The 27,578-nt window shown below is 55.1% G+C and overlaps 3 protein-coding genes across 9 annotated transcripts; 2 read left to right on the forward strand and 1 right to left on the reverse strand.

The window, feature by feature from the left end:
• Positions 1 to 200: 200 nt before the first annotated feature.
• Positions 201 to 5,378, reverse strand: IRF3 (interferon regulatory factor 3). 3 transcript variants are annotated; one of them, XM_057710963.1, is made up of 8 exons: positions 5,159 to 5,378; positions 4,220 to 4,392; positions 3,405 to 3,576; positions 3,251 to 3,318; positions 2,418 to 2,601; positions 1,934 to 2,314; positions 936 to 1,051; positions 201 to 433 (listed from the first exon to the last, which is right to left on the reverse strand). In XM_057710963.1, exons 2-8 carry the CDS (start codon positions 4,382 to 4,384, stop codon positions 266 to 268), a joined length of 1,254 nt encoding a protein of 417 aa, XP_057566946.1. In that variant the 5' UTR covers positions 4,385 to 4,392; positions 5,159 to 5,378; the 3' UTR covers positions 201 to 265. The 3 variants fall into 3 exon arrangements, with proteins under 3 accessions (XP_057566946.1, XP_057566947.1, XP_057566944.1); XM_057710964.1 differs by having other exon boundaries at positions 4,220 to 4,510; XM_057710961.1 differs by having other exon boundaries at positions 4,220 to 5,378.
• Positions 5,379 to 5,481: 103 nt separating this feature from the next.
• Positions 5,482 to 16,141, forward strand: BCL2L12 (BCL2 like 12). Of its 3 annotated transcripts, none has more exons than XM_057710969.1 (7): positions 5,482 to 5,580; positions 6,247 to 6,361; positions 6,564 to 6,706; positions 7,491 to 7,577; positions 7,665 to 7,756; positions 8,598 to 8,885; positions 14,251 to 16,141. In XM_057710969.1, the coding sequence occupies exons 2-7, from the start codon at positions 6,255 to 6,257 to the stop codon at positions 14,266 to 14,268; spliced, it is 735 nt and encodes a 244-aa protein (XP_057566952.1). In that variant the 5' UTR covers positions 5,482 to 5,580; positions 6,247 to 6,254; the 3' UTR covers positions 14,269 to 16,141. The 3 variants fall into 3 exon arrangements, with proteins under 3 accessions (XP_057566952.1, XP_057566951.1, XP_057566953.1); XM_057710968.1 differs by lacking the exon at positions 14,251 to 16,141 and adding an exon at positions 10,749 to 10,956; XM_057710970.1 differs by lacking the exons at positions 8,598 to 8,885; positions 14,251 to 16,141 and adding an exon at positions 10,749 to 10,956.
• A 154-nt stretch (positions 16,142 to 16,295) lies between these two features.
• Positions 16,296 to 26,664, forward strand: PRMT1 (protein arginine methyltransferase 1). Of its 3 annotated transcripts, XM_057710965.1 has the most exons (11): positions 16,296 to 16,529; positions 18,772 to 18,825; positions 19,399 to 19,500; positions 20,250 to 20,405; positions 20,540 to 20,603; positions 22,095 to 22,237; positions 23,122 to 23,209; positions 23,302 to 23,417; positions 24,316 to 24,466; positions 24,765 to 24,886; positions 26,356 to 26,664. In XM_057710965.1, the coding sequence occupies exons 1-11, from the start codon at positions 16,494 to 16,496 to the stop codon at positions 26,437 to 26,439; spliced, it is 1,116 nt and encodes a 371-aa protein (XP_057566948.1). In that variant the 5' UTR covers positions 16,296 to 16,493; the 3' UTR covers positions 26,440 to 26,664. The 3 variants fall into 3 exon arrangements, with proteins under 3 accessions (XP_057566948.1, XP_057566949.1, XP_057566950.1); XM_057710966.1 differs by lacking the exon at positions 18,772 to 18,825; XM_057710967.1 differs by lacking the exons at positions 16,296 to 16,529; positions 18,772 to 18,825 and adding an exon at positions 19,117 to 19,136.
• The last annotated feature ends 914 nt before the right edge of the window (positions 26,665 to 27,578 follow it).

Below are 27,578 nucleotides of genomic sequence, written 5' to 3' on the forward strand. Positions count from 1 at the left end.
GGGGTGACTGTCACCTACTCACCGGGCCCCAGGGAAGAGGTAGGGAGTGTCAGCTGCCCCCTGCACAGTGCGTGGCCTTTATGCAGTGAGCACCTAGGATGTGAGTGGCTTGCACAGATGGATAAACAGGCCTTAAGAAGGAATAACCCCCAGCTTGTGTCAGGGCTGGCCCAGGGACAGTGAACACCAGACACGCAAGATGACCATGACTGGAACCAGTTTATTGGTCGAGGTGAAATGCGAGGGCTCGGGCCTCCCCAGTGACCTAGAAATCCATGTCCTCGACCAGGTCCTGGAGGTAGACCTTGTACTGGTCTGAGGTGAGGGAGAGTGAGTGGCTGTTGGAAATGTGCAGGTCCACAGTGTTCTCCAGGGAGGATGCACCCCCTTCTCGTGCCATATCTAGTAGGGCCCTGAGGCACATGGGGACAACCTGTGGGAGGTGGGGGAGAAACAGTCATGAGAAACACCCAACACCATCCACTGCTGGGGTGGGGTTGAGTAGACTACAATTCCCAGCAGCCCCGACTGTAAACCAGAATGAACCATTAGGCCCAGTGCTGCTGGGGAGTTGTAGTTTTCCCCATATTCACAACCAAGGGAGGCCAGAAAAGGTTCCTAGGGCTGAGGGGTTCCTAGAAGTTAGGGCTGAGCAGCTTGTGATCAGAAGGACTCCCGGGAGCTAGAGTACCTCAGACAGGCTGCTAGGACTTGTAGTCCACCCACTTCCACGTGGTTGGGAGAGCTCAAAATAGGCTTTGGGGGTGAGGCTGCGGGAGGGACACCCAGAAGCTCCTGAGGAGGAACTGGTGGTTGCAGAGACTCTTGGAAGTTGTAGTTTCTCCAAGGGGGTGGTGGGAGTTATAGGTCTTGGGAGCAACCTCCTCCCTTTTAGGATCCACCCCTTAGCTCCAGGAGCCTGGGACTGCTAGTACCTTCACCATCACGAGCCTCTTGATCCATGGCTGGTCCTGGGGCCATGACTGTCCCACGCAGAACCAGAGAGTGTAGCGTGGTGAGCGTCTGCTTCCTTCGATGAAGGCAATCAGATCTGGGGGCCCAGGAACCTAGTCAGGGATGGGAAGAAGACCCTCTACCTACCCCTCCCTGCTCCCCCAAAACCTGGGTAACATCCTCACATTCTTCCCTGATCTAAAGCCCAACATATCTCAGCCACCATGACCAGGAGGCCTTTGATTTGGGGAAAAGTCCCTCCAGTTCTGGCACAAACCTAAATGTTCCCCCTCCCTCCCTTCCATCAGGGTGGGGCTGGAACGTCTGCCTCCCCACATGCCTCCCAGAGCTTCAGCACTTGGATGGGGAAAGAGACCCAGGAATGGAGTCCACTCCCCCAAGGAATCAGTGATTCTGGAGTATAGGTGGTTGATGGTTACTGCTCTTTAACCCCTCAAGGCCACACTGTCCAATATGTAGCCATTAGCTACCATGGCTATTTAAGTTTTAATTGTATCTAATTAAAATAAAAAAACCTTAAAACTCACTTCCTCATTTGCACTCACCTCATCTAAGTACTCAGTAGCTGCATGTAGCTAGTGGGATACCATGTTACGCAGTGCAAAAACAGAGCATTGCATCATTGCAGAAAGGTCTGTTTGGATAGCAAAGCCCTAAAGGACTTCTTTCTCCTGCATCTGTCTTTCCGCCATAATTGGTAATAATTCTAACAACTGTGGCAGCTAATTCCCTGAGCACACGCTGGGCCCTGTGACACCTGCCCGCTCCGGGCAGGTAAGGAGAGGGAGCAGACAGTCCTCAGACTTCACAGGTTCAGAGCAGTCCAGTCCTTCTTCCCAGGTTCAGCCACGAGCAGAGCTGCAGGGTATGAATTCGATCCCAAACCTCTTGACCCCAGAGTTATTAACCACCGTTGCCTGCTCTTTCCACAGCAGAGCTAAGGCCCCGCCTCACTTACCTGCTATGAAGGGCCCCAGGTCGAACACGCCTCCTTCCCTGTCCTTGGGGACCTCACCATCAGGCCTGTGACCACTGTTAGGGAGGAGTTCCTCGCCCACGGCCCAGTACACATGGCAATGCCCCAGCCTCTGGGCGTAGAGCCACTGCCCAGCCCTCCACAGAGCCAGTCCCCCACCCAGGCAGCTCAGCACACGCTGCACGTAGTCTCTCACGCCCCTGTCTGTCAGGGACGCCGCGGGGTCTGGCAGTCTTATTGGCTGCCCGGGCAGCATGCTGTCCCCTGTTTCTGATCCCACCAGCCGCAGGCCCCCTGGGCAGAAGACAGCCTGCTGGAAGACTTGGCAGCCCCGGTAGAAGACGGTCACCTCAAACTCCCAGTCTGAGCAGCAGCAGCAGTCACGTGAAGGGGGAGAGAGAGGGAGAGAGCGTCAGGGGGCTCGCGGCCCGGCCCCAGCCCCTCCCACCCCACAGCAGGCACTCACCTTCCTCGCTCACCAACAGTTGCTTCAGTGGGTTTTCAGGGAGTCCGGGATTTGGGCAAGGAGCAGGGACATCTAAGTTGGGGCTCAGCAAGAGCTGAGGGGGGTTCTCAGGGGCCACGGGCAGACTCGAGAGCCCTCCATCTGGGGCCAAGTCCATGTCACTCAGTAATTTCTCCAGGTCTTCCTGGAGAGGAACACAGAAAAAAAAAGGATCCAGGTATGGAGACTTCCCATGGACCGAGCTTTGTGCCCAGTGATGTGGGGACCCAGAGAGGAAACAGACCTGAGCTTTGCCCTCAAGGGGCTTCTAGCCTGGGGGAGAGACAGCTACTGGCACAGATAGTAAATATAAACAGCTTGGATGTGTGCAGGCACTACAGTGGCCCGAGGGGAGCAGCTAATTCCATCCAAGGAATTCGGCTCTGTGCAAGCAAGACGCAGGCAGAGAGGACCGGGCAGAATTTCAGAGGGGACTTCGCCTGGCACAGACATCAGCACGATCAAGGACAGGGAGGTTCTGAGTTCCCAAGAGGCTGAGAGAACCCTGCACAGGGAAGAAAGCTATGAAATCCTAGAAAGGTGGCTTAGGGCCTTGAATGCCCAGTGAAAGCTCTGAATTTTCTCCTGAGGATGCTGGGAAGCCATGGGGGGGCTGTGGGCAGTGGGGGAGGACAGGGTTAGCACTGGGTCAGGTTGGGGACAGACTGCAGGGGAGAGAATGGAGCCTGGGGTGATGGTCCAGGGAAAGAAGATGAGCCCTGAATAGGCCAGTGAGGACGCAGAGAGAAGATGGGGCAGAGCCTGACAGCAGGATGATCGGGGCACGTTCTTACCTGGGTATCAGAGGTACATCTGCCATTGGTGTCTAGAGAGGGGTCTGGCTCAGGTAAGTCCCCAGCTCCTGTGGAGAAAGGTGGGGAGTGGAGTGGGGGCACTGGGGACACTCGAAATCCCATGCCTCTAAGCGAAGCCTCACTTCCAGCACACCTGAGGTCACAAACTCATAGATCTTGTGTGGGTCTTGGGGGTCCTTGCTGTGGTCCTCTGCTAAACGCAACACTTCTTTCCTGTTCAGGGCGGACCGGAAATTCCTCTTCCAGGTGGGCAGGTCGGGCTTATCCTTCCCAGGAGTGTAGGCACCGCTGGCCTCAGCCCAGGCCTAGGGGACCAGTGATACCAAGATAGTGAGTGAGGAGGAGGATGCAGACCTTTCCCCAGGGGTCCTAACCCTGTCTCCTCTTGTCCTAACACCGTCCTACCCCCTGGCACGTTCTAACTTGGCAAAGTTCCATCCCAAAACTCTCAGATTCTCTGCGCCCCAAGTCCCCCTACCTCCACCCATCAAAGACCTTTGCTTTCTAAGCCAAACTTCCAGGTCCTAATGGGTGTCTAACTCTGCCACCAACCTGCCCCAGGACACCCTCTGTAATAACTTCGCCCCCTCGCACTCTAACACGGCTTACCACCACCCGTATATCCTAATTTGGTGGTAAGAAACCGCAGCTTCAGGGCCAAGTCTCGCCTCTAATATTCGAAGACCGGCCCCCAGAAATTCTACAACCAACAGCCCCACCCCAGGAGGCCCCGAACTCCCCAGGATTTATTTTCTTCACTTTCCCCATTCTATTACCGGAAGCTGGCAGCTCTCATCCTGACTGCTCTGACACCAGTCTGCAGATCCTACTAACTTCACCCCTTCGCGTTCTAACTCCTCCCACCTCGGCCTGTCTGGATAAGCGCAGGCGGCTCCCGCCTTCTCGGCCCCGCCCCCTTGGAGTCCATCCCGCCTGGCGCGCCCGCACCTGGAAGATACCGAAGTCCTCCTGCTGGGCATCCTGACGCAAGCCGTGCTTCCAAGGGATGCGGAAGCGCGTGCGGCTCTGGTCCAGCCAGGCCACGCCCTCCAGCTGCCCCTGGTCCAGCTGAGATATCAGCCAGGGCAGGATTCGAGGCTTTTGGGTTCCCATGGTCTGGCCTGCGCGCAGAGCACAGTTCCTGGGTAGAGGCGGCCTCCCAGGCCCACCTGGTCCAAGAGTTCTGCACCCAGACCTCCCTCTCACGAGCTGCGGCGCAGGTCTCTCACCTATATTTTCCTGGGGTACAAACAGGAGACTTTTCCCCATCCTCCAGGGAGGATCTCTAATTCAGCGAGAACTCTCCCCCAAGCCCATCTTACACCCCCTACTCCTTTCCCCAGCTTCTTCTGTGTAGGTGCCTCTACTTCCTTCAATTTCGCCAGTGTAGCCCTTCCCTCTTCCATTGAAAGCCCCTCCCTCCCCCCACGTCACTCAATGCAGGTACTCCCACTTCCAAGGTGGAGCCCTCCCTCTAGTTATTGCAGAGACCTCTACTCCCGCACTTACCCCAGTGTAGACCCCTTTCCACAGTTCCCCTCACCCCGACGATCCCCTCACCCATTTCCACCGTAGACCATCCGCAATCCCTCCCAAACAGACAGCTTCCCTCCTCCAGGCGTTGGAGTCCAGGACACGGCCCCACTTTCTAAAGTGGACTGCCTCCCATTCGCAGAGTCCATCTTTCTCTGATCTAGATTTCCCATGTAGACGCCGCCTCTTCCCTCCTCCCCACTACTTTTTCTAAGTTTGTTTGTTTGACAGCCGACCTCGGCGCCAGCCATTGCTTCACTTTTTTTCTTCTTGCTTCACTTTCCCCAGAGTACCCATCCTTTCTCCGGTTCCTCACTCCTGGACGCCACCAACTCCCCAGCTTTTTCGTGTTACCTATGTGATGAGCCGGCGGCGCGCAGGGTGCCAGGGTCCACCCTTGTCTTTGGGGTCTCCTTCCTCTCGAAATCTCAGCTGCACACCCCACTTCCCGTCAGCTGAGCTTTAGAGGTGGCGCTTCCTTTTCTATCGATTTCCTGAAATATAAACGACTTTAGCGTCGTTTGGGTGACAGACTCCAAAGAGGCGGCTCCTTGAGCCCGGACGTTGCACCTCAACCCCATGCCCTTTTTTGGCCTTCCGGCTGCGGGCATGCTGGGAACGTCACATGCAAATTAGGCGGGATCCAACGCTCGGCCCCTCTACGTTTGGGCCGTCACCAACCCTGCCCAGTGCGCAGGCGCGGGAAAGTTGAACTAAGAAAAGAAAGTTTATACAAGTTCAGTGGAGGAGGTGGCGGCGGCGGGCCCCGGGACCAGGTGAGCGGGACGTTAGCGACGGCTAGGTGAGGAGGGAAGAAGAGGGGTCTGGGATCCAGGAGCGGGCAACTCAGTCCCGCTTCTCCGACATCCAAGCGTGCTGGGTCCCCCCAAATTCTAGCCTCAGAGAGTAGAACTACACCTCCCAGCAGGCTGCGCGGCGAACAAGTAACGGACGAAGGGGAATGTTTGCTATGAAGCCTGCTGGGATTGGTAGTTCCCGATCCTCTACAAACTTGAGTAGCTTGGCATCTACCTTAAGAATCAAGAAATCAGAGTCCCAAGCCCCCTTCTCCCTCGGGGATTTAGAGGTCTGAGGCCCCAGCCCCCTTCTCTCTTAGACTCAAGAGTTCAGACCTCTAGCTCCCTTCGAAAACTCGAGAGTCCAGGCCCCCAGTACCTTCTCCCTTAGACCCAAGAATCCGGATCCCCAGCCTTCTCCTCTCCCAGGATCAAGGTGTCTTCCTCCTCATCCCTCTTCTCCCTCTGGAGACTTTAGCGTCTGGGCCCCCAGACCCCAATTCCTGTAAAGAATCTGGGAATCCAGACCCTCAGCCCCTTCTCTCTTTGGGGACTCATGAGTCCTGGCGGACTGGGAATTTAGGCGCCTAGCCTCCACTTCCCGCTGAACCCCTGGAGCCCATCCTCCAGCTCCCTCTCTCACAGGTGCCCCCATGGCCGGCTCGGAAGAGCTGGGGCTCCGGGAGGACACGCTGAGGGTCTTAGCTGCCTTCCTAAGGCGGGGTGAGGCTGCGGGGTCTCCTATTCCGACCCCAGCCAGGTAAGAGGAGTTGCCCTCATCCCTCAGGGAACTGCATTTGGGGTTGGCCCCTCTCCAACTCGGTCTGTCTCCTCCCCCGCCCCCCCTTTATATCTGGCTCCACTCCTTGTCCTGGGGGTTGCAGGGAAGGCCCTCAGTGGGAGGACAAAGGGACTGCTTGCAAAAGGCCTTTGGGATCACTCTCTGAGGTTCCCTTCCCTAGGAGCCCTGCCCAGGAGGAGCCAACAGACTTCCTGAGCCGCCTTCGAAGATGTCTTCCCTGCTCCCTGGGGCGAGGAGCAGTTCCCCCTGAGTCCCCTCGGCCTTGCTCCCTGCCTCTCCGGCCCTGCTATGGTTCAGAGCCTGGTAAGAGATTGCCCTCAATCACCCAAGAACTGGCAGCTGTGATTCTTAAAGCATAGAGAGGATAAGGAACTCGTTCAAGATCACTCAGCTAAGGGGGTAGCTGCGGGGGGTCTCCAGCCCCTACCCTCACCCCCAGTCTTCAGTTGGATTACTATCTATCTCTTCTGTGAGCGGGCTTCAGGAGGGATTTTGGTGCCTTTCCGTTTTTTCTCTCTGTCTTTCCACATGTGCTTCCTTGCCCCTAAGACTTTTGTAGCCACCAGTAACCCCAATAGGGAGTCAGGAAACCTGATTTCCAGTCACAGTTCCCTGGCTGTTTTGGTTCCATGAATCCTTTTCTCCAGTAGCAACGTAGGAATGAGGGGGAGTGGGTGTTGGACTTGATCAAGAGTAACGAGTAGGTTGCTTCTCATGTGATCCTGGACAGACTAGGAATGGCTATTAGGAGGGCTCGCTTGAAGAGGATTTCACAGCTGGGAAGAAGAGTTCTGTGACGAGTTGTTGCTTGAGATGGGCAAGGGATAGAGTGGTAATAGCTGGAGTGCCATGTATTTGCCATCCTTAGATGGGATAATCTTCAAGGTCCAGTTCGGCTCAAACATTTCATTCACCTCAAAGTTCAATCTGGGGAAGAGTACAAGGGTCTTTTACCAGGGTTGTTCATGGGCCTCAGTTTATCTCATTGTGAAATGGAAATCATTGCTACCTGGCAAGGTGGTTGGGAGGAGAGAATCCCTAAGTTCCTGATGTCCTGAAGACCCATCATTGGCTGTTTTCATACCAGGCCCAGCTACTCCAGATTTCTACGCCTTGGTGGCCCAGCGGCTGGAACAGCTGGTCCAAGAACAACTAAAATCCCCACCTAGCCCAGGTGAGGTGCAGAAGGGCCCTGGAGAAGAATGAGGGTAGAAGGATCGCTGGGATTCTGCCCCCAGCCAAATTCTCTTCTGCCCCCCAGAATTACAGGGTCCCGCACCCACAGAGAAGGAAGCCCTGCTACGAAAGCTGGTGGCCTTGCTGGAGGAGGAGGCAGAAGTCATCAACCAGAAGGTGATGGGTGGTCTGTTCCATCTCTTAGCTAGGATAGGAATCGTGGCAGGGTTCCGTGCTGGGACCTGAAGCTTTGGTATCTGCATTCTCATTGGATGGTCAGGTGGGGAGAAGGTGGGACAAGGCTTCAGTGAAGGGGTGAGTGACAGGTAAGTCAGGATATTACCTTAAACTAGTGACACTCTTTGATATTAGAGGGGCGTGGCCTAAAGGAAGCAGGGTGTGGCCACCAGAAACTGTTCTAGGAAAGAGTTTGGGACCAGATGAAGAAGAGAATGCATGGTGATGGGGAAGTGGGGAGGGGCTAGTTTGAAGACAGCTGTCTAAACTCTGAAGCCCTGATTGAATAATAGGGGCGGGGCTTAGAACTTGGGGGGAAATGGACTGCCAGAGGGAGTGGGGCTTGTGACTCCGTCCTGGAACCTGGCTGGGTCAGGAGATGGGCAATGTGTATGGCTTTATCATATTCATTGTAGGGTAGAAGACACGGTTGCTGTTGGCACTGGCTTGGCCTCCGGGGCTCTGGGAGAAGCCCACAGGGGCATGTCTAGAATATTAGCATGCTAAAACACAGCTAATGTAGGACTTGGCTCCGACTGGCTGTCGAGGCCTTGGCAAGGGTGTGGCTTGGCTTCTCTGGTTCTAGGCCAGCTTTCTGGGAGTAGTTTGGCCGAGATCTTATAGTAGTCTTGTTTGTGATTGGCAGATATGCTGGATAGGGGCGTGGCTTACAGCGTCAGCATCTAGACCAAGCTTGAAGCCACGCCTCCCAGCTTCCTATTGGCTGGCTACGAGGGTGTGACTGAGGTGGACCCTGTCTCTTCCCATCCCCGGCCCGCAGCTAGCCTCAGACCCTGTCCTGCAGCGCAAGCTGGCCCGCCTCTCCGCAGGTTCCTTCAGCCGCCTAGTGGAGCTCTTCTCCAGCCGGGAGGGCAGCCCTCGCCCAAGCCAAGCACGCCCCTCCTTGCCGTGCCCTGGGCCCCCACCGCCTTCCCCGGAGCCTCTGGCCCGCCTGGCCCTGGCCATGGAGCTGAGCCGGCGCGTGGCCGGGCTGGGGGGCGCCCTGGCCGGACTCAGTGTAGAGCATGTGCACAGCTTCGCACCCTGGATCCAGGCCCACGGGGGCTGGGTGAGCTACCAAAGCCTCTCTGGGCTTCTCTTTGCCTAACTGTAATTGTGTGTGTGTGTGTATGGGGGGTGGCGGAGGGGGGGGGAGCTCTTAGGCTTCCTTTCAGACATCACGGGTGTTCTCCCAGCTCCACCATTCATCCGTTCTGTGTTTATTGAGCACCTACTGAACACCAGGCACTGCACTGATCAGTGCAGACGCTACGCCCAGCTTAAACCACTCTGATACACACTGACAGTTATGAGTCAGAGGCAAGTTTCCTCATCCGTAAAGGGAGGAGAATTGTAGTACCCACCTCAGCGGGTTATTACGAGGATTAAAATGGGATCATCCTTGTAAGTACTTGGCATTTGTTGGTGTGACTATCCGGTGACTGCCTGTGCAACGCTGCCTGCGGGAATGCCCTCTGCCCAGTATCCCCCTGCCTTGCTTCCTCTGCCCCTCTGCTCAGGTATCACCGACCACGAGGCCTTCCCTGATCCCCATTTAAAGTCGCAGCCGCCTCCACACTCTCCCCCCTTACCTTGCTTACTCACTGCTTTAAATCCAGTGCTGGGCTCAGAGCTGGATTGGGCTCCTGTGTACTGGCTTTGTGACCTTGGCAACTGTCCCTGTCTCCCTGAACACCAGTCTCACGCTGCTCAATGGGCACCATCTCACTTACCTGCCTCATCATTACCAGGCTCTCAGAATGTAAGCATTGCTTCATAGACTGGCAGGAGCTGGCTAGGTGTGTTTGAGGAGCAGAGAGACAGCCAGTAGGGCTGGAGCAGGGTAAGTGATGGGGAGAGAAAAGCAGGAGGGGTGGCGAGATTGTGCAAGGCTTTAGGCCTTGTGGTCATGGTAAGAACTTGCACTCTGACTCTGAGTGAGCCTGGAGTCCTTGCAGGGCTCTGAGTAGAAGAGGGATGCAAGCTGACTTGGGTGTCACGGGCTCCCTCTGGCGGCCGTATGGGGAATACTGAGGGGGCAAGGGCGGCAGGAGGGAGCCCGAGGGGGGTGACAAGCGCTGGTCCAGGGAGATGAGGGTTGGTCAGACCAGGATCAGGGTAGTAGAGAATTCTGGATTTAATGTGGAGGCAGACTTGACAGACTTTGCTCATGGAGTGGATGGGGAGACTGACTGGGGGACAGGAGTCAAGGATGATGCCGAAGATGCTGACCTGAGCAGCTGCAGGGCTACATCTGATGTCCTCTGAGATCAGGGAGAGCAGAGTGGAGGGGAAGGTGGGGAGCAGGTTTGGGGAAGAGTCAGAGGTGATCAGAGGTGGCCCAGTTAAGGTAGAGAGACCCTTGAGGCATCAAAGCAAGGTGATGACAGGACAGTGGATGTTCGTGTCTGGAGCTCAGCACAGAAGCTGGTTTATTTGTAAAATCATTTTATTTTTTAAGGAACGATAACAGGTAAGCTTGGCCAGGTACTCAGCCAAGGACTTTAGTGGAATGATCCCATCGAAATCCCACAACAACCTTATGGGATTCAATTATTATCCTTGTTTTATGGAGACTGAGGGAAATTCCCTTATGCAGCGTGGGGGATTGGAATTAGGTCTTTATCATTAAAGCCCCAGGACTCAGTTTGTTCCCATTCTTAGAGTCTCTGTCCAGCCACCTCTGGGGCTCTGTTCCGCCCCCCCGCCCCCCCTCCCCCCCGCCAGGACTCTGTTCCTGTCCACCTCGGGTCTCTGATCCTTTCTTGGGGTCTCCATCCCTCATGCCTGTCCGCCTCTCTCTGGGTCTCCTTCCCCTTCCCCCGCTGATTCCTTACCTTCCCCATCTCTGCTCTCACCGGGCTGGTGTGGATGCCACTGTGAGTGGAGGACGCCTCTCTGCTCACGGGGTTCTGCCACTTTTCCCTTCCAGGAGGGCATCCTGGCAGGTTCACCTGTGGACTTGAACTTACCCCTGGACTGAGCTCTTCCTGAGAAGCTGCTACAAGATTGGGCCTCATGTCCCTGCACTCTTTTTCTAAGCCTTTCTCCACTCAGGGCTATGGGGTGGTGCCCACCCTCTCTGTTTTTGCCAAAAAAAAAAAAGTTTAAAATGTTTTCACATTAAAAACTTTTCCAAGTATTTAATGATTTGTTGTTTCACTCAAGAACTAAACTACTAAGTAGGGGAGATTTGGTTCGGAGACCTCTCTGGTTTATAAATTGAGGAAAGAACCAATTCTTTCATTCTAGAAATATTTATTTGGAGCACCTACCCTGTCACCTAAATACACAGCATATTTGAGGATACCTGTAAATATGATTCCAGCTAATTATATGTTTCTCCATTGCATGATTTATTTATTCCAGGTAATCTTGTGTTGATGGTCCTAGAGTCTTTCTAGCTATTTCTAGAAGAAACCTATGATCTTCCTTCACGAGACATCCAGAACACCACCTTCTTCTCATCTTTCTCTCCATACTGCTCCTTCTGAGCCATTTTTGCTGGTTTCTCCTCATCTACCTGTCTGCCAGAGATTTTCCACCTTTTTAGGGCTATCACCCCCTTCACCAAATTATGTTTGTAAATGCCTAAAATGAAACGTACAAGATTACAAAGGAAGCCAATTACAGGCAAGCCTCAGTATTCGCGGATTCCCTATTTTCTGATTTGCCCACTCACGAACATTTATTTGTAGTCCCCAAACTAATACTCACGTGCCTACACAGTCGATGACAGGCATGCGTGTGCTCAGAATAGCAAAGGCTCTGACTTGCCCGATGGACACCTTTCAGCTCAGGTCAGGCGAGGCAACACTGCCTTCTTGTTTCGGCTCTCACACTCTATACAAGCGTCCTTTCCACAGTCTATTTAGTGCCACATTTTTCACATTTCTGTGCTTTTTGTGGTGATTTTGCTGTTTCAAAGGGCCCCAGGCATAGTGCTGAAGTGCTGGCTAGGATTCCTAACTGCACTAAGGCTGCAACGTGCCTCAATTAGATAAGCTTTGTTGTAGATAATTTTTGTGATAGGACTGTTGGCTGTGAGATCAATGGAATGCACCAACTATATATTAGTGTGTCTTTAAACAGAAAACACACAGAAAACCTAATTATATTTTGATGGGTTAGCAAAAATGTTGTGAAAAGACCCTCGTGGGAACCAGACCCTCTATCTCCCCCAGGATCAATGGCTCAGTGTGCGCCAATTCAGTGTTCGCAGCAACTTTATAGGACGTAACTAGCACAAATAATAAGAATCAAGTGTATGTGGAAATAAAGCTTTCAAGATTAATATAAAAATTAGTGGTATAATAATAGGCATGCCTCCTCATTAACACGTTAATTAAAAACACCTCGGGTGGGTCTCATAACCATGATTTCTAAGTAGAGCAGGAATGACGTTTGGAGGTGGATTGGTTATTGCCATGTAATGAATCGTATACATTTAGCAGCTTACAATAACAGATTTATCAACCTCATTTTCTGTGGGTCAGGGGCGCGGGTGCAGCTTAGCTGGGTGCTGGGCTCAGGATGTGACTATCAAGGTTTCAGCTTGTCTCATCTGAGGCTCAGGGGTCTCTTGCCAGTGCATGTGGTTTTAGCAGGAGAATCAATGTGGCCTCACCTGATTAAGTCAAGCCCACCCAGAAAAATCTCCCTTTTGATTAATTTAAAATTAACCAGGGACTTCCCTGGTTACAAATCCGCCTGCCAATGCAGGGGACATGGGTTTGCTCCCTGGTCCGGGAAGATCCCACATGCCACAGAGCAACAAAGCTCGTGTGCCACAACTACTGAGCCTCCGCTCCAGAGCCTGTGAGCCACAACTACTGAGCCTGTGTGCTGCAACTACTGAAGCCTGCGCACCTAGAGCCCGTGTTCCACAACAAGAGAAGCCACTGCACTGAGAAGCCCGTGTACCACAATGAAGAGTAGCCCCCACTCACTGCAACTAGAAAAAGCCCGGGCACAGCAACAAAGACCCAACACATCCAATAGATAAATAAATGTATTAAAAAATAAAAAATAAAGTTAACCAACTTGAGGGACTTCCGTGGTGACCCAGCAATTAAGACTCTGCGCTCCCAATGCAGGGGGCTCAGGTTCAATCCCTGATCAGGGAACCAGGTCCCACGTGCTGCAACTAAGACCCAGTGCAGCCAAATAAATAAGTAAATATTTTTTGAAAATTAACCAGTTTGAAGACTTAATGCCATCCGCAAAATGCCTTCACGCTTGCCATATAAAGTCACCTAATCAAGGGTGTGACATCCATCTCCTTTGTCACATAACCCAACCTACTCCTTGGTATGTAACACCAGGGGGCAGAGATCATAACGGCCATCCTAGAATCCTGCCCACCACAGGAGTATCTACAGCAACTGTCATGTCATGTGCAAACCTCTGTGATTTATATTGGGGACCAGGCACAGGAGCTGATCCTACTTTGATGTGTTGCCCGAATTCTCATTTGAAGGAAGGACCAGTTTCCAGTTTAGCCAGAGATATAAGTTTCTACCATCACAGCTTGTGGACACTTGACTCTCTAATTTGACTCAGGTCTTCTAACCACACTTCTAATCACACCAACTCCCCGGTGATCTTGTCCATTCTGTGGTCTGTGACCTAGTGCAGCAATGGCCAACAGAAATATCATATGAGCCAGATGTGTTATTTAGAATACACTACACTAGTCGCCCCATTAAAGCAAAGTAAAAAGTAACAGGTAAATTAATTTTAATAATTTTTATTTATCCCATTTATCCAAAATAGAATCATTTCAACATGTAATCAACATAAGAAATATTAGGGATATATTACAGATTCTTTTTTTTTTTTTTTTTTTGGCACACGGGCTTAGTTGCTCCCACAGCATGTGGGATCTTCCTGGAGCTGGGATCGAACCCGTGACCTCTGCATTGGCAGGCGGATTCTTAACCACTGTGCCACCTAGGAAGCCCCCGATTCTTTTTTTTTTACATGAAGTTTTCAGTATCTGGTGTGTGTTTTACAGCCATAGCACATCCCAGGTGAGACTTGCCATGGTCCATTGCTCAGCTGTCCCATGTGGCTGCCATCTTGAAAGATGCAGAAATTGATGCTGACGGCTCCCCCAGTTTTGCCTCCAGCTCAGACCTCTCCCCTGTACTCTATACCCAATGACATTAGCTTATTCCCTAGTGTTGTAGAGAGTTTGTTACAATTTTTCATTCTTCATAGCAACAAAGAGCAAAATCGATTGGGTTAAAATACTTGGAAATTAGGGGGGGGGGAGGTAAAAAAACAAAACCCCTGCTGAAACATTTGGAGAAATAGAAAAGGGGAAAGAAAAAAAAGACCTGTACAACATACAATGTAAGCGTCAAGATGTGGGCTCAGTTAACTGATTAATTGGAATTCATCTAAATGAAAAACTCTCTGCTTTTCAACAGATGACGTTAAGAAAATGAAAAGACAGGTAACAGATTGGGAGAAAAATTTAAAGTAGATATACCTGACAGAGACCTGTATCCAGAATCTATAGAGAACATTTACAATTTATGAATAAGAAAATAACACCGTTTGTAAAAACAGGCAAAAGACCAGCAGATGTGACAAAAAAAATATACAAATGTCCAACAAGCACATGAAAAGATGCGAACAACATTGGCGGTCAGGGCAATGCAAGTCACAACTAGGAGATAGTATCTTCATACCTACAAAAGTGGTTAAAATTACAGACTGATTTTATGAAGTGCTGGAGCGGATGTGGAGCACCTAGAACTCTCATGCATCACTGATGGGAATACAAAATGGTAAAACACCATGGGAAACTTTGGGGCAGTTTCTTATAAAGTTTAACATGTACCTAGGGGACTTCTCTGGCGGCCCATTGGTTAAGACTCTGCACCTCCTCTGCAAGGGGCACAGGTTCAATGCCACGTGGCAGGGCCAAAAAACGAACCAAACAAAACAAAAACAAAACAGGGCTTCCCTGGTGACGCGGTGGCTAGGAATCAACGGAGGGGACACAAGTTCGAGCCCTCCTCCGGGAAGATCCCACGTGCCACAGAGCAACTAAGCCCCGGCGCCACAACTACTGAGCCTGCGCTCTAGAGCCCACGTGCCCAACTCCTGAAGCCCCGCGTGCCTAGAGCCCATGCTCCTCAACAAGAGAAGACACCGCAATAAGCCTGCGCTCTGCAATGAAAAGTAGCCCCCGCTCTCCGCAACTACAGAAAGCCAACGCATAGCAACGAAGACCCAGTGCAGCCAATAAAAGAAACAAAAACAAAACAAAAACCCCATACACCTAGTGTACGACCCAGCCTTGTGTTCCTAGGTTCACTTAAGAGAAGTGAAAGTGTACGTTCACAGAAAGACTCGGACATGACCGTTCATAGCCACTTCATTCATAACACCCCTAATCTGAAAACCACCCAGATGTCTATCAACAGAAAAATGTGATCCATCCATACAATGGAATACTCCTCAGCGATAAGGATTGAACAGCTGTTACAGGCAACATGAACAAATCTCAAACACCTCATGCTGAGCAAAAGAAGACAGACACAAAAGAGCATATACTGCATAATTCCATTTATACGAAATTTTAGAAACGGAAAAGCTACACTATCATGACACAAAACAGAAAGTGATTGCTTCTGGAGTTGGGTGGGGGAGGTGTTGACTAGAAAGTGTCGTGAAGGAACTTTCTGGGTGATGGATACATTCCACAAGTTGCATTCATCTTTATTCAACTAGTAACTTTCCGCAGGTCCAGGAAAGCTTCCTGGAGGAGGTGGCGACTAAGCTGTGCCCTGACCGACTACAGGAGTTGGCCAGACGAAGGGGGTGGGTATTCCCAACAGGGATGGGACTTAGGAAGAGCCAAGTGGCTTGAGTTGGGTCACTGGATTTAAAAAACTTGGAACAATTAAGTAGAGGACTAGGGGTTCAATGCCTCGACGCCTTTGTCCTATTCCTGATTTGCCCTGGGACCCCGGACATGACCTCCCGCTCTTTGGGCCTCTCATTGCTTCAGTTTTCCTTCAGGAAAATGGGCACAAGCACCCTCGCTCCTCCTGGATTCCCCACAGACTGGGAAAAGCCACCGAAGGGACGATGAGTGACAGTTCGTTTGAGCCAATCGCTGGAGGCTAAAGCCCTGCCTTCCTTTCTTTTGGGCCAATCGCCTTGTTTTCCTTGAGGCCAGCCGCTTGGCGGAGGCTGGTGAAAAGCCTCGTGACGTCACATCTTTGAGAAACCAATAGCAGCTATTAAGAGGCGGGTCATTTCGGTGATAGACAGCTCTATTTCAAGATGTCCGCTTGGCGCGGGGTCCGCCGGGAAGCTTTGAGGCGGTGCTGGGGGGGAAGGGGCGGGAACTCCCTGTAGCTTTTGCCCAATCATCAGTCGCACTTCTTGCGACAGACGGGCAGTCTTTCCCATCCTGGTCGACTTAAGGGGGCGGGGTTCGGCACGCCAGACTGGGCGGGCCCCTAGACTTTGATGGACGTCTTCTTCACCCAATTGCTAAACGGTATTCCCAGACGGGTCTCTTCTATTGCCAATGAGATCTCCTGGCGGGGTCGCTGTAGGCGGGCCGTGGACCCTCAGGTATAAGGCGGTTCCCGGGGGAGTGCGGAGAAGGGGGGGTTCTCGGCGGCCGGAGGAGGAGTAGGCGCGGGTGAAGATGGCGGCAGCCGAGGCCGCGAACTGCATCATGGAGGTGAGCGCCTGGAGGGCCGCCGGGGAAGGGGGGCGGTTTGGAGGTCGGTGTTTTATGCCTCCGTCGTGGGGAAGGGGCTCTGAGTCGCAGGACTGGGGCTGAAGGCTCCCCGCCGTGCGGAGGGGGCGCCGCATGCTCCGGATTCGGAGATGCCGTTTGAAGTGCGGGTTCCCTAGCTTTCGGGGGCCTGAGGCACCACGACGAACCGAGGGTCTCCTGCCCCCTCCCACATGGAGGAGGGCTGGGGGTGCTTCCGGCCTGGCCCCCACGTGGCCGCGGCGCTGTGGGTGGGGAGGGGGTGTGCCGTGCCCGCTGGCCCGGCGGGTTCCACGTGCGGGACAAAGGCCCCGCCCCCGGCCGGGGGAGGGGCGCCCCGGGGGGGCGGGGAGGAGGCTCCGACCCTTCCTCCGAGGCCCCCTGCCCTCCTCCCTGGGGATCGTGACAGGCACCTCGGGTTGGGACTTACTTGGGGACATCCGCGAAGTGAAGAGTCTCCTGGGAGGGGCAGTGTATCTCGACCCTCGACCCTGGTCCCTTCCCGGTACCAGGGTATCTGCTTAGGCATCCGTCCAGGTTTCGTGCACTCTCGGGTTGGGATTGTAGGAAGACGAAGAACTGATTCCCTCCAGGCCCCCTTCCATCCCCAGTTCCCTGTCCCTGAATTCTACCCCCTTTGGGAGCTGGGGGGATGGGGTATGCCCCTGTGACCTCCCTCTGGTTGGTGGGGGGGGCATCTAGCTGAAGGAGATTCTTCCCGATTAGGTGCCGTGCACCCCCTTGTGGCCATTTCTGGGTGTGTGGGAGGGACGTCTTTTTCATGGGGCGTGTCCCAAAGCCCACCTCCCTGTCGAAGCCCTCCAGGGCGAGGGGAGGGAGAATCTGTACTTGGAAGAGGATGTGAGGGAATGGAGACAGCGAACTTTACCCCCTTCTGGAGCCCTTTCTCTCCCTGGGGCATTTGTGAGGGTGGGAGTTGACCTCCCCCTCCCTGAAGCCCTATTTGAGGGTCCTGAGCCTGGTTGCCTGAAATGGTGTCCCGTGAGGTTTGATTCTCGTGCAGCCTTGTGGGGCTGGTTCCGGTGCTGCGTTTCAAGCGCTCTGGGCGCTCTGGCGGTGGTATCGGTGGTGTTGAGAAATGCGCCCCGGTGGGAAATCCCCTCACCAGCCGCCCTTCTTTATCCGCGTCATTCACTGGCTTGGGAGCATAGAGGTGGGGCTTGGAGCCCAGGGGTCATGTCTGTGATTTCACGCTTCTTGGAGCCTGGACGGTGGTTACATCTGGAAGTGCTCTAATCTGACGGGGCCTCCGTACTCTTACCCCTTAGCTGGTAGCAGTCTCTTGGAATGGGAGGTCAGCTCCCAAGATGCATACCTTGGGGGGCAGCCTCCAAGGGTCACTCCAATGACTCCTACCCTGCTCGGCTCTCTCCTGGACCAGGGCCTGTGTGGGTGGAGGAAATATCTTCCCCAGAGGCTGCCCCAGGACTTGGCCCCACACCTGGGGGGTTTAAGGGCCTAGGATGGTTGTTTGAATGGGGGGTAGGTGGGCTTGAGAGTCCAGGGTCTGGCCTCCTCCCTGGGATTCTACCCTCCTGGGCAGAGGGTAATCTAGGAGGTTGGCTGTCACAGGTTTTGTTTGGGACTCCTTGAGTCCAAGGCAGGAGCTAACGGCCGAGGTGCCAGCTCTGGTGGGGGTGCCTGTGTGCCACACCTCCTTTCTGGAATCCTCTCAGACGAGGGACTGGTTTGCAGAGGTGGCAGGTGCCCAGTGGGTACACCCTGCCAGCCCCCCTCCCCCAGCTACTCATGGCACCCCAGGATGGGGGTTTGTGTCAGGAAGTGTCACCTAATCTGGGGGGATTAGATGATGAGGGGGAGTGACAGCTGGCGGTGCCTGTGTGCCCAGCGGGTGCCAGTTCCTCTGGCCTGGATGGGGGAGGTGTGTGTGGGGAGGTGTGTGTGATCTGGTGCTTGGCCAGAGAGGAGCAGTGTGGAGGTAGGCCACCATCTCTCCAGCCACAGCTGGGATAGAACCCCCTCCCTTCTCCCCCCAATTCTCCTCCCCCCTCCCTTTAAAAACAGCCTTGCCTCTTTACTTGTTCTGTCTGCCATCACTCCCGATAAAAGAAAAGCAAAACTGTAGGAAACACCTTCTTCTCCCCCAAGAGCCAGGGTTCCCTGGCCTGGCCCTCCCCTAGCCACTCCCAGTAGCTAATCCTTTCTCCCTGTTACTCTCTCCTAGAATTTTGTAGCCACCTTGGCTAATGGGATGAGCCTCCAGCCGCCTCTTGAAGAAGTAAATATCCTTTTGTGAGACCCTTCCCCACACATACATATCTTGTCACACATCAGGCCCTTTCTAATGGTCTTAACCATGATCCCTCCTGCTTCAAACCAGTTTACCCTGTGCCCCCGAAACACTAGTTCAAACTCCCTCCAGGTTTGTGGCCCCCATCTGGCCTCCCCCAACACTGTGGCTACTTCCTTAACTCCATTTCCAGCCCCTCTTTGTCCTTTCCTGTGTCTGCCCTTGTTCCGCCTTCCCCTCCCCTTCCCTCCCCAGCTGTGGGCTGAGCTAGAGACGGGGGCAGAGAGACTGGAGAGATGGTAGGCGTGGCTGAGGTATTGGGGGGGTGCTCTCCTGGATGGGGGGGCGGGGGGGTCCTGGAAGAGGAAAATGGGGTTGTTAGGTTTGGGGGTTCCCGGGAGAGGCAAGATGGCAGGCGGGGGGCTGTAAGGTTGGCATAGTATGGTTTGGGGGTGGGGGGTGGTTCTGTACTCCAGGGAGAAGTAGGCACTTGGAGGTTTAAGTCTGACGAGCCCCCAGATTTGACCCCTGCTCCCATCCTGTCCCTCCCTGTGGCCTCAGGTCTCCTGTGGCCAGGCGGAAAGCAGCGAGAAGCCCAACGCTGAGGACATGACGTCCAAAGATTACTACTTTGACTCCTATGCTCACTTCGGCATCCACGAGGTGAGTATGGGCACTCGGCTCCTAAGGCTGGTGAATCTTTAGGGGGTTAATGTTTGGGAGGGCTGGATCTTAATTTCCAACGCATGCGCACTGCCTTCCGTGGCAGCCGGCCGCCCCCCTGCGCCTGCGAGGCTCTTGCTCCGGGGGTCGCCTCTCCCAGCCGTTGCCTTGGAGACAGAGGTTGTTAGCCTGGCGCTCATCCGGCCCCTCTTGGGAGGCTGGGGTGGGAGCGCCGCGCATGTGTGCCTGAGACTTCAGCCGGAGGTCTCGGCCTGCCGGTCTCTACCGCCCTCTAGTGACCGGCAGCGGGATTGTCCCCCAGCAGCTCATGCCCAGTGTGCCGAGGGCTTCTCGATCCTGTTGCACGTGATGGAGGCTGAGGTCTCAGAAAGCAGCTGGGGTGGAATTGTGGAGATTTTTCTTTTTTCTCTTTTCTTTTTTTAATTCTTATAAAATATACATAACAAAATATGGCATTTTCACGTGTGCGGTTCAGTGGCATTAACTTACTGAGGACTTATTAAAGCCAAGGCTCGCAGGGGCTTAGGCAGCAATGGTAGAACCCGGCTGAGATGAGAGTTCTGTCCATCCAGTCTGATTTTACACATAGGGAAACTGAGGCGTGTGGAAGGGCAATGACTTGTTCCAAGGAGACTAAAGCAAGTCTGTGTGTGGGAGGCCAGGGCACCCTGTTTTCCACTTGGGGATGCAAGCCCCCTCATGATATCTTTGTACCCCACCCCCACCAGGAAATGCTGAAAGATGAGGTCCGCACCCTCACATACCGAAACTCCATGTTTCACAACCGGCACCTTTTCAAAGACAAGGTGGTGCTGGACGTGGGCTCCGGCACAGGGATCCTCTGTATGTTCGCTGCCAAGGCTGGGGCCCGCAAGGTCATCGGGGTGAGTGTCCCAGGTGGCCGGGCGGGCCTGGGGATGGAAAGGGGGCCCCTTGGGGCTCAGGAATTGGGTGGAGGGGGATGGGACTGAGGGTAGGACTGGAGGGCGCTCACCCTCCCTTTTTCCTGGGCCCCCAGATCGAGTGTTCCAGCATCTCTGATTACGCGGTGAAGATCGTCAAAGCCAACAAGTTAGACCACGGTGAGCCCAGGAAGAGAATGGGTTTGTGGGGAGGGAGTGGGTGATCCCAGCTTCCCCAGGGCCCTTGGCAAGGGGATGGGGGCCACTGAACTCACATTCAGGCGTTCCTCCCCCATGGGCTGTAGGCTGCCGACAGCGCAAGAACCCAGCTTATCAGAACCTACCACCTGATGAGCCGTCTTAGAATCTGAGTGTCAAAGCGCAAGCTTAGTGCCTCCGTCTTTAAAAAAGGGGGGGAGGGGCAGGAGGCAGTCTTTAGTTTTTTCAGTGAGTGATAGCATCTGAAGGCCCTTGGTAAGAAGTCTCCTACCCGCCTCTCAGCCACCCTTCTCTGAATGCAGTCAGTGTTCCCTTCCAAAGAAATCCATACCTATGAGCAAATTCACATGCTGTTTTTTGACACAGATAGCATTTCATACATACAAGTCTTTTGCCCTTTGCTTTTTTCATGTGCTTTTTGTGAAGTTTAACACCTTTCATGTTGAGAGGATCTTGCTTTTTGATGGCCACCGTCATCTGTCTGCACGTATACCAGCTTTCTTAACCATGTTCGTATATCTGTGAGGTCAGCTCATAAAAGTAGGATCGCATGGGTCAAAAATGGGAGGAAGTTGGGCAGATATTGCCAAATTGCCCTTCCCACCTGCAAGCTTTGAGGGACAGAGAACCATGGAAGATAGTGGGTTTTCCAGATGTGAGGGCTTTTGGCATTCTAGAAGCTGAAGGAATTTAAAAAAAAAAAGAAACTAGTATAATGAATCCCCAAGTACCCATCACTCAGCTTTAAATATCTCCTTTTGAAGCAGATTCAAACTGTATAAATCCTGCTGTGTGTGTCCCTAATAGATGAGGCCATTTAAAAAACATGACTATGGGAATTCCCTTGTGGTCCAGTGGTTAGGACTCAGCGCTTTCACTGCTTCAGCCTGGGTTCGATCCCTGGTCAGGGAACTAAGAGTCCACAAGCTGCACAGTGCAGCCAGGAAAAAAAAATCATGACCATAGCTGTTAGTGGCAGATTTTTTTTTTTTTTTTTAATTTTTTAAAAAACAAGCAAACAAACAAACCCTTGTGTCAAGGGCTGACTTGCAATAGATCGGAGCAAGAGAGCTGCTCTGCTGTGTAGGAAAGCCCAGCCCAGAAGCAGGTCATCTACAGATGGTTTAGCACCAGGTTCCCCACGGACGTGGCGTGTATGCCGGGCAAGGGGGTGGCCGCCTTTCACTTAATACCTAATCCACATGAAGTTTCTGCTCCTGCCTTAAAAATATCCCATGATGAGTGCATTTTAAGACCAAGTTCACAGGGCGTGGCTTCCGCTCACAGAGTTCTTTGAAGATGCCCCAGTGCAGCCCCCAGCCCCTCCTTGAGAACACAAGGGCCGCCCCAGCAGGGTCCTCAGGCCCTGGGCCACCCCCCGTGGCCCCCCAGGGGAGGTGAGCAGAGGGGTCCCCTCAGGGCTGGCGGCACGCGCCCTTGTCTGCCCCGCAGTGGTGACCATCATCAAGGGGAAGGTGGAGGAGGTGGAGCTTCCGGTGGAGAAGGTGGACATCATCATCAGCGAGTGGATGGGCTACTGCCTCTTCTACGAGTCGATGCTCAACACCGTGCTCTACGCCCGAGACCAGTGGCTGGTGAGGCACCCGGCGGGGTGGGAGCAGCTCACGCAGGCTGCGGTCCTTCAGCTGTGGAGCACGTGTCAGGGTCCAGGCCGAAAAGGGAAGCCACGCCAAGCATTTCCCACAGTGGGGCCTGAGTACAGAGTATTGAATACATCGCCTACACAGATGTTAGGAGGCCCACAGCCAAGACGGAGGGGACCCAGTACTGGAAGCTAGATAGGGACAGGGAGGTGGTACAGTGTCAGGAGAGAGTCGGTGCTGGGAAGAGAACCGTAGCAGGGCAGAGGGCTGGGGAGGAATGAGGGGGCTGTGGTCCCAGGTGTTCAGGTCAGAGCAGGCCTCCCAGGGGAGGTGACTGAGACCTGAACAGAGGATGGGAAGGAGCTGCATGGGACCTGAGGGAAATGGCACGCTGGGCAGAGGATTTCGGCCAGTGCAGAGGTCCTGGGGTAGGAGTGTGCTTGCTGTGTGTTGAGCAGTGGGGAAGCTGTAGTGGAATGAAGATCTGGAGGAGCACTGGGAGGTAGAGTTGGAAATGAGGGGTGGAGGGGCCTGTGCAGATCTCGCAGGGCCTCGTGGACCCGAGAGACTTTGCTTTACTCCTCAGAGGAGTGGGGGCGGGGGGATGGTTCTGAGGATCCCTCGGGACCTCTGAAGGACAGGGTCTTAGGTGCTCCTGGGAGCCATCAGGCAGCCATCTGGGGAGTAAACCGGGGGCTGAGGCTGGGGACCAGAGAGGGGCCCGCTGCAGGAGTCCACGTGGGAAATGTTGGTAGCTCAGACCAGGGTGGGGCCAAGGGTGGTGCATAAATAGACAAAACGGGCAAGGTTCAGGGACAGCATTGCCAAGGCCCCCCGTCCTTCATGCCCTTGCCCTGCTCCTCTGCACTCTGCAGGCGCCCGACGGCCTCATCTTCCCAGACCGAGCCACGCTGTACGTGACGGCCATCGAGGACCGGCAGTACAAAGACTACAAGATCCACTGTGCGCTCAGGGCCCGAGGAACTTGCAGGGTGGGGCGGGCTTGGGGCCAGGTGCCCCCTCGGGCTCATCCCTCCTTCCCGCCTCCTCCCCAGGGTGGGAGAACGTGTACGGCTTTGACATGTCTTGCATCAAAGACGTGGCCATCAAGGAGCCACTGGTGGATGTGGTTGACCCCAAGCAGCTGGTCACCAACGCCTGCCTCATAAAGGTGAGGGGGTGGGGTGGCTGGGTGTCCTGCAGGGTCAGTCCGAGAAAGGCCGGCACCTGGCCCATGCGTGGGACCTCAGGGCCCAGAGCGCTTGCTTGCCTGAGGTCTTGGGAGCCTGACATGTCTGCTGGAGGTGGCACTAGACGTCTGGAGAAGCTACTTCATTTAAAAAGCTTTGTGAGCCAGGCACCGCCGTGTTCCAGAACAAGGAAGTGACGTGGGCTGGCCCTGCCCCGGGGTCACACGTTCCAGAGGGCATGTCAACCCGAGGCAGGCAGCTGAGACCCTAGGCAGGGCCACCAACTGCAGGAAGCCCCAGGGCCGCAAGCGAGTTTATACACACACGGGTCCCTGGTAAAGAATGCCGGCAGCCATCAGTTTTCGAGGTCCCCCCTGCCGACCCCCAGTATCACATCTTGCGGGGATGCTCACGGCAGGCAAAACTGGGTGCAGGAGGGAGTTTGTAGAGGGAGGTGGTGGGGCAGACGCCTTGACCAGGTGAGCCGCCCTGGCCTGAGTCAGTGCCCTGTCAGGACTCATTGCTCTGAGTGCACTGGGGAGCAGTCAAAGGCTTTTAAGCAGGGATGTGACATGATCTGTTTTTAAACTGTCACACTGGCTGATACGTGAGGTAAGAGATGTGGGGGGAGAGGGTGGGAGCCAGGGAGCCCTGTTAAGATACTCCACAGCGGAGGGGGGCTGGTGGCCCAGGGCAGGGTGCAGGCAGTGGAGAGTGGACAACAGGCGGGTCTCCAAGCAGCAGTAGTCATTCTAGGAGGTCGAACTGTCTCGGGGTTGATGTCCGGAGAGCAGGGAACAGGGGATCCAACAGGGCCCCCCCAGGTTTGCCTGCTGGGCCGGAGGTCGGGGAGTGGGACTCACGAGACTTGTCCCTCAGGAGGTGGACATCTACACGGTCAAGGTGGAAGACTTGACCTTCACGTCCCCCTTCTGCCTGCAAGTGAAGCGGAACGACTACGTGCACGCGCTGGTGGCCTACTTCAACATTGAGTTCACCCGCTGCCACAAGAGGACTGGCTTCTCCACCAGTGAGGCAGGGCCCCGGGGCGGCGGGGGCCCAGGGACAGTGGGGCATGCGACAAGAGTGGCCAGAGGGGGCCACGGGGACACTGAGGACCAGGGTTCTGACGCCAGCTCTGCCAGCCAGCCTGAGCGTGCAGTGCCTCCGTTTCCCCACCCGTGAAACAGCCCCTCCCAGACTTGATAAGGGTGGGGGGGCCACAGTCACCGCTCAGTCAGAAGTCACTGGAGGGTGGGAGGGTCCGGGCAGAGGGACGGTAGGGGGCCGGAGGCGAGTGGGTCCGGTTGACCCACCTCCCCCACCAGGCCCCGAGTCCCCGTACACACACTGGAAGCAGACAGTGTTCTACATGGAGGACTACCTGACGGTGAAGACGGGAGAGGAGATATTCGGCACCATTGGCATGCGGCCCAATGCCAAGAACAACGTGAGGCTCTGGGGGATCCGGTGGGGGGGAGGTGGGGTCAGGGGCGCCTCTCCCTGTTCTGGGCCCTCAGCACCAAGCCCGCCAGCCGGCCCGGCTACACTCCGCTCTGGACGCATCTCTGTGGGGCCCCCCGGGGTCTGTCTATGGACCACAATTTCATTGAGCACCTACTAGAAACCAGGGGGCCCTGGGGCCCCAGCCGTGTTCAGGCTGAACCCCTGCCCTCCTGCCGCTCATGTTCTAGACACGGGACAGTCACGTGGTAAATGCCAGCTGGGAAAGGGGCTGGCATGTGTTGGAGCAGGTGGGGTCGGGGCTCGAGGGAGAGCTGACAGGATATCCTCCCCCAGGTATGGGGGTGAGGAAGGAAAGGAGGGCTGTTTCTTCCCCTGCTTTTTTCTCCTGAGCACCTGGCAGGACCCAGCTGCTATCAGCTGAGACGTGGCTGGAAAGCAGGTCTGGGGCAAAGTCAGGGGCGCCAGTGTGAGGGGGGGACACGTGTCGAGCGGTGTGGTCTGGGCTGGAAATGTCAGCGGGGTGGCCTGTGAGGCTGCACGGTGTGGGGGTGGGGAGCTTGGATGGAGGGGAGCACCCCAAGGTGGCGCCCGCTTTCTAAGTCAGGGAGATGAGAGCCGGTTTAAGCCGCTGTTCTCAACCAGGGATGATTTTGCTCCCCCCGACACACACACGTCATTGTCTGGAGACATTTTGGGTGTCAGAGCTGAGAAAAGGGCACTGCTGGCCTCTAGTGGGTAGAGGCGGGGGAGCTCCTCCATCTGCGGTGCACTAGCTAAGAATCCCCCCACAGCAAAGAGGGGTCCAGCCCCGGGTGTCAGTGCAGAGGTGGAGAAAACCCAAACTGGAAACTGAAAGAGACCCAGAGAGGGAGGAGGAAGCTGGGAGCCAGGGGTGCGAAGGGCAGTGAGGTCGTGGGTGGCTTTGCTCCAGCTTTTCCAGTGAGTGTGGGGGGGGGGGGGGGGCCAGAGGGCCCAGGAGGGTTGGCCTCCAGGAAGCCTTGGAGGAGAGGAAGTGGGGGCGGTGGGGTGGGACCAGAGTTTTTTGAGAGGAGGAAGTTTGCGGGTGCAGGAGAGGACTTTGCTGCTTGTAAAAGAAGGAAGAAATAACTTTTGCTGATGGGGATGGTTTTGATGGAGGACATTTTATGATGCAAGAGACAGCAACTGACCTCTGCCCCCTGTCCCCCCCCCCACCCCAAACCAAGGCAGGGGGTTGCCTGCGTTCCAGGATGTCATGCAGAGCTTCTCATGGGGAGTCAGACAGGGTTCAAGACTGATGCAGGGCATGGGACCAGCAATGCGGGGTCTCCAGGGAGGGTGTGTAGGCAGCTGGGGGGGGCCAGTGGCACCGCAGGCAGGCTTGGCTGGCTGCCCTTACCCCCCACCGCCACTGCCCTGTGTGTCTGCCTGCCCTGTCCCAGGTCCCTCCTCACGCCTGCACTCTCCCCACAGCGTGACCTGGACTTCACCATTGACCTGGATTTCAAAGGCCAGCTGTGCGAGCTGTCCTGCTCCACCGACTACCGGATGCGCTGAGGTGGCGCCCGGGTTCTCCCACCCCGGCCGGCCGGCCCTGCAAGGGCCCAGGGGCTGCGGCGTTCTTAGACGATTTCGGGGCTCCCCCTTCCTCTCCCTCCCTCCCACAGAAGGGGGTTTTAGGGGCCTGGGCCGGGGCGGGGGTGGGGGGGGCACATCGTGACTGTGTTTTTCATAACTTATGTTTTTATATGGTTGCATTTATGCCAATAAATCCTCAGCTGGGATGGCTCAGCTTCCTGGGGGCCAAGTGGGGTCAGGGTTCTGTCCGCAGATGCGGAGAAGCCAGCCACCCGGACCGTGGGGACAGCGCCAGCTGGTGGCTGCTGGTCTCTGTCACGTCTGTGTCTCTGGGTCTTGCTACCTTTCCCCGGCGCTGCTCTCAAGTCTTTGTCCCACCTGGGCCCTCAGCTCACTCCGCTCTCTGGGACTGTGCCCCCCACCCCCCTCTCTCATGCCTCCGGAGGTCCTGTTCCCTTTTGTCCCCACTGGGCCAGACTCCTGCTCCCAGCTGCCCTGCTGGGCTGGGGGAGGGTTAGAGTGTGGGTTCCCAGCACAGCTGGCCTTTAAGTTTCCCAGAAAGCCCTCCTGCCTTCTCCCATCACACACATTGTTCCTCTGGCTGTTTTTTTCTGTCCAGGACTCTCCAAGGCCAAACCAGGTCTGACTGACAGTGACTACTGCCCTGCCCTCTCCACCTGGGGAAACTGAGTCCTGGGGGGGTGGTGTGTGTGGGGGGGGAATAGAGTTCTTTGGCAGGGGTGGTGCCTGCTTCCCCAACCCAACTGGAGTTTGGGGGGTTCCCAACTTCTGCCCCAATTTACAGAAATGCGCACAGAGGCCCCACTAGCCTTCACAGATGCCCAGGGGCTGTCTTGACATGGTCTCTCCACGTGCCTGCCCTTTCCAAAGGCCTTGTGCAGAGCTGCTGGTACCCCAGGTCTCCTCTCCGTGGCCCTCCTACAGCTGCTTCAGTACAGCTGGGGTGCTAGGCCTGCCGGCCCCCCACACCTGTCTACATCTCTACCAGGATGGTGTTGGGGCCCAGACTCCCTCCACAACTTCAGGTGGCTCTGTTTACCACCTGCCCCAATTGCCAATGTCCCACGTCGCCCAGCCCTCTCTCCGGAAGTCGCCTG

The sequence above is a fragment of the Hippopotamus amphibius genome, chromosome 16 (genome assembly GCF_030028045.1).
Source record: "Hippopotamus amphibius kiboko isolate mHipAmp2 chromosome 16, mHipAmp2.hap2, whole genome shotgun sequence".
Classification (NCBI taxonomy): Eukaryota; Metazoa; Chordata; class Mammalia; order Artiodactyla; family Hippopotamidae; genus Hippopotamus; species Hippopotamus amphibius.

Excerpts from the sequence above, each read along its gene's own strand:
- IRF3 (XM_057710961.1), bottom strand. The coding sequence starts at position 4,540 with ATGGGGAAAAGTCTCCTGTTTGTACCCCAGGAAAATATAGGTGAGAGA. Across the intron at positions 3,319-3,404 it reads CTATGAGTTTGTGACCTCAG|GAGCTGGGGACTTACCTGAG; the intron begins GTGTGCTGGAAG and ends CTTTCTCCACAG. Across the intron at positions 2,602-3,250 it reads GATGTACCTCTGATACCCAG|GAAGACCTGGAGAAATTACT; the intron begins GTAAGAACGTGC and ends GTTCCTCTCCAG.
- BCL2L12 (XM_057710968.1), top strand. The coding sequence starts at position 6,255 with ATGGCCGGCTCGGAAGAGCTGGGGCTCCGGGAGGACACGCTGAGGGTC. Across the intron at positions 7,578-7,664 it reads AAAATCCCCACCTAGCCCAG|AATTACAGGGTCCCGCACCC; the intron begins GTGAGGTGCAGA and ends TCTGCCCCCCAG. Across the intron at positions 8,886-10,748 it reads TCCAGGCCCACGGGGGCTGG|GAGGGCATCCTGGCAGGTTC; the intron begins GTGAGCTACCAA and ends TTTCCCTTCCAG.
- PRMT1 (XM_057710965.1), top strand. The coding sequence starts at position 16,494 with ATGGCGGCAGCCGAGGCCGCGAACTGCATCATGGAG. Across the intron at positions 23,210-23,301 it reads CAAAGACTACAAGATCCACT|GGTGGGAGAACGTGTACGGC; the intron begins GTGCGCTCAGGG and ends CCTCCTCCCCAG. Across the intron at positions 24,887-26,355 it reads GGCCCAATGCCAAGAACAAC|CGTGACCTGGACTTCACCAT; the intron begins GTGAGGCTCTGG and ends CTCTCCCCACAG.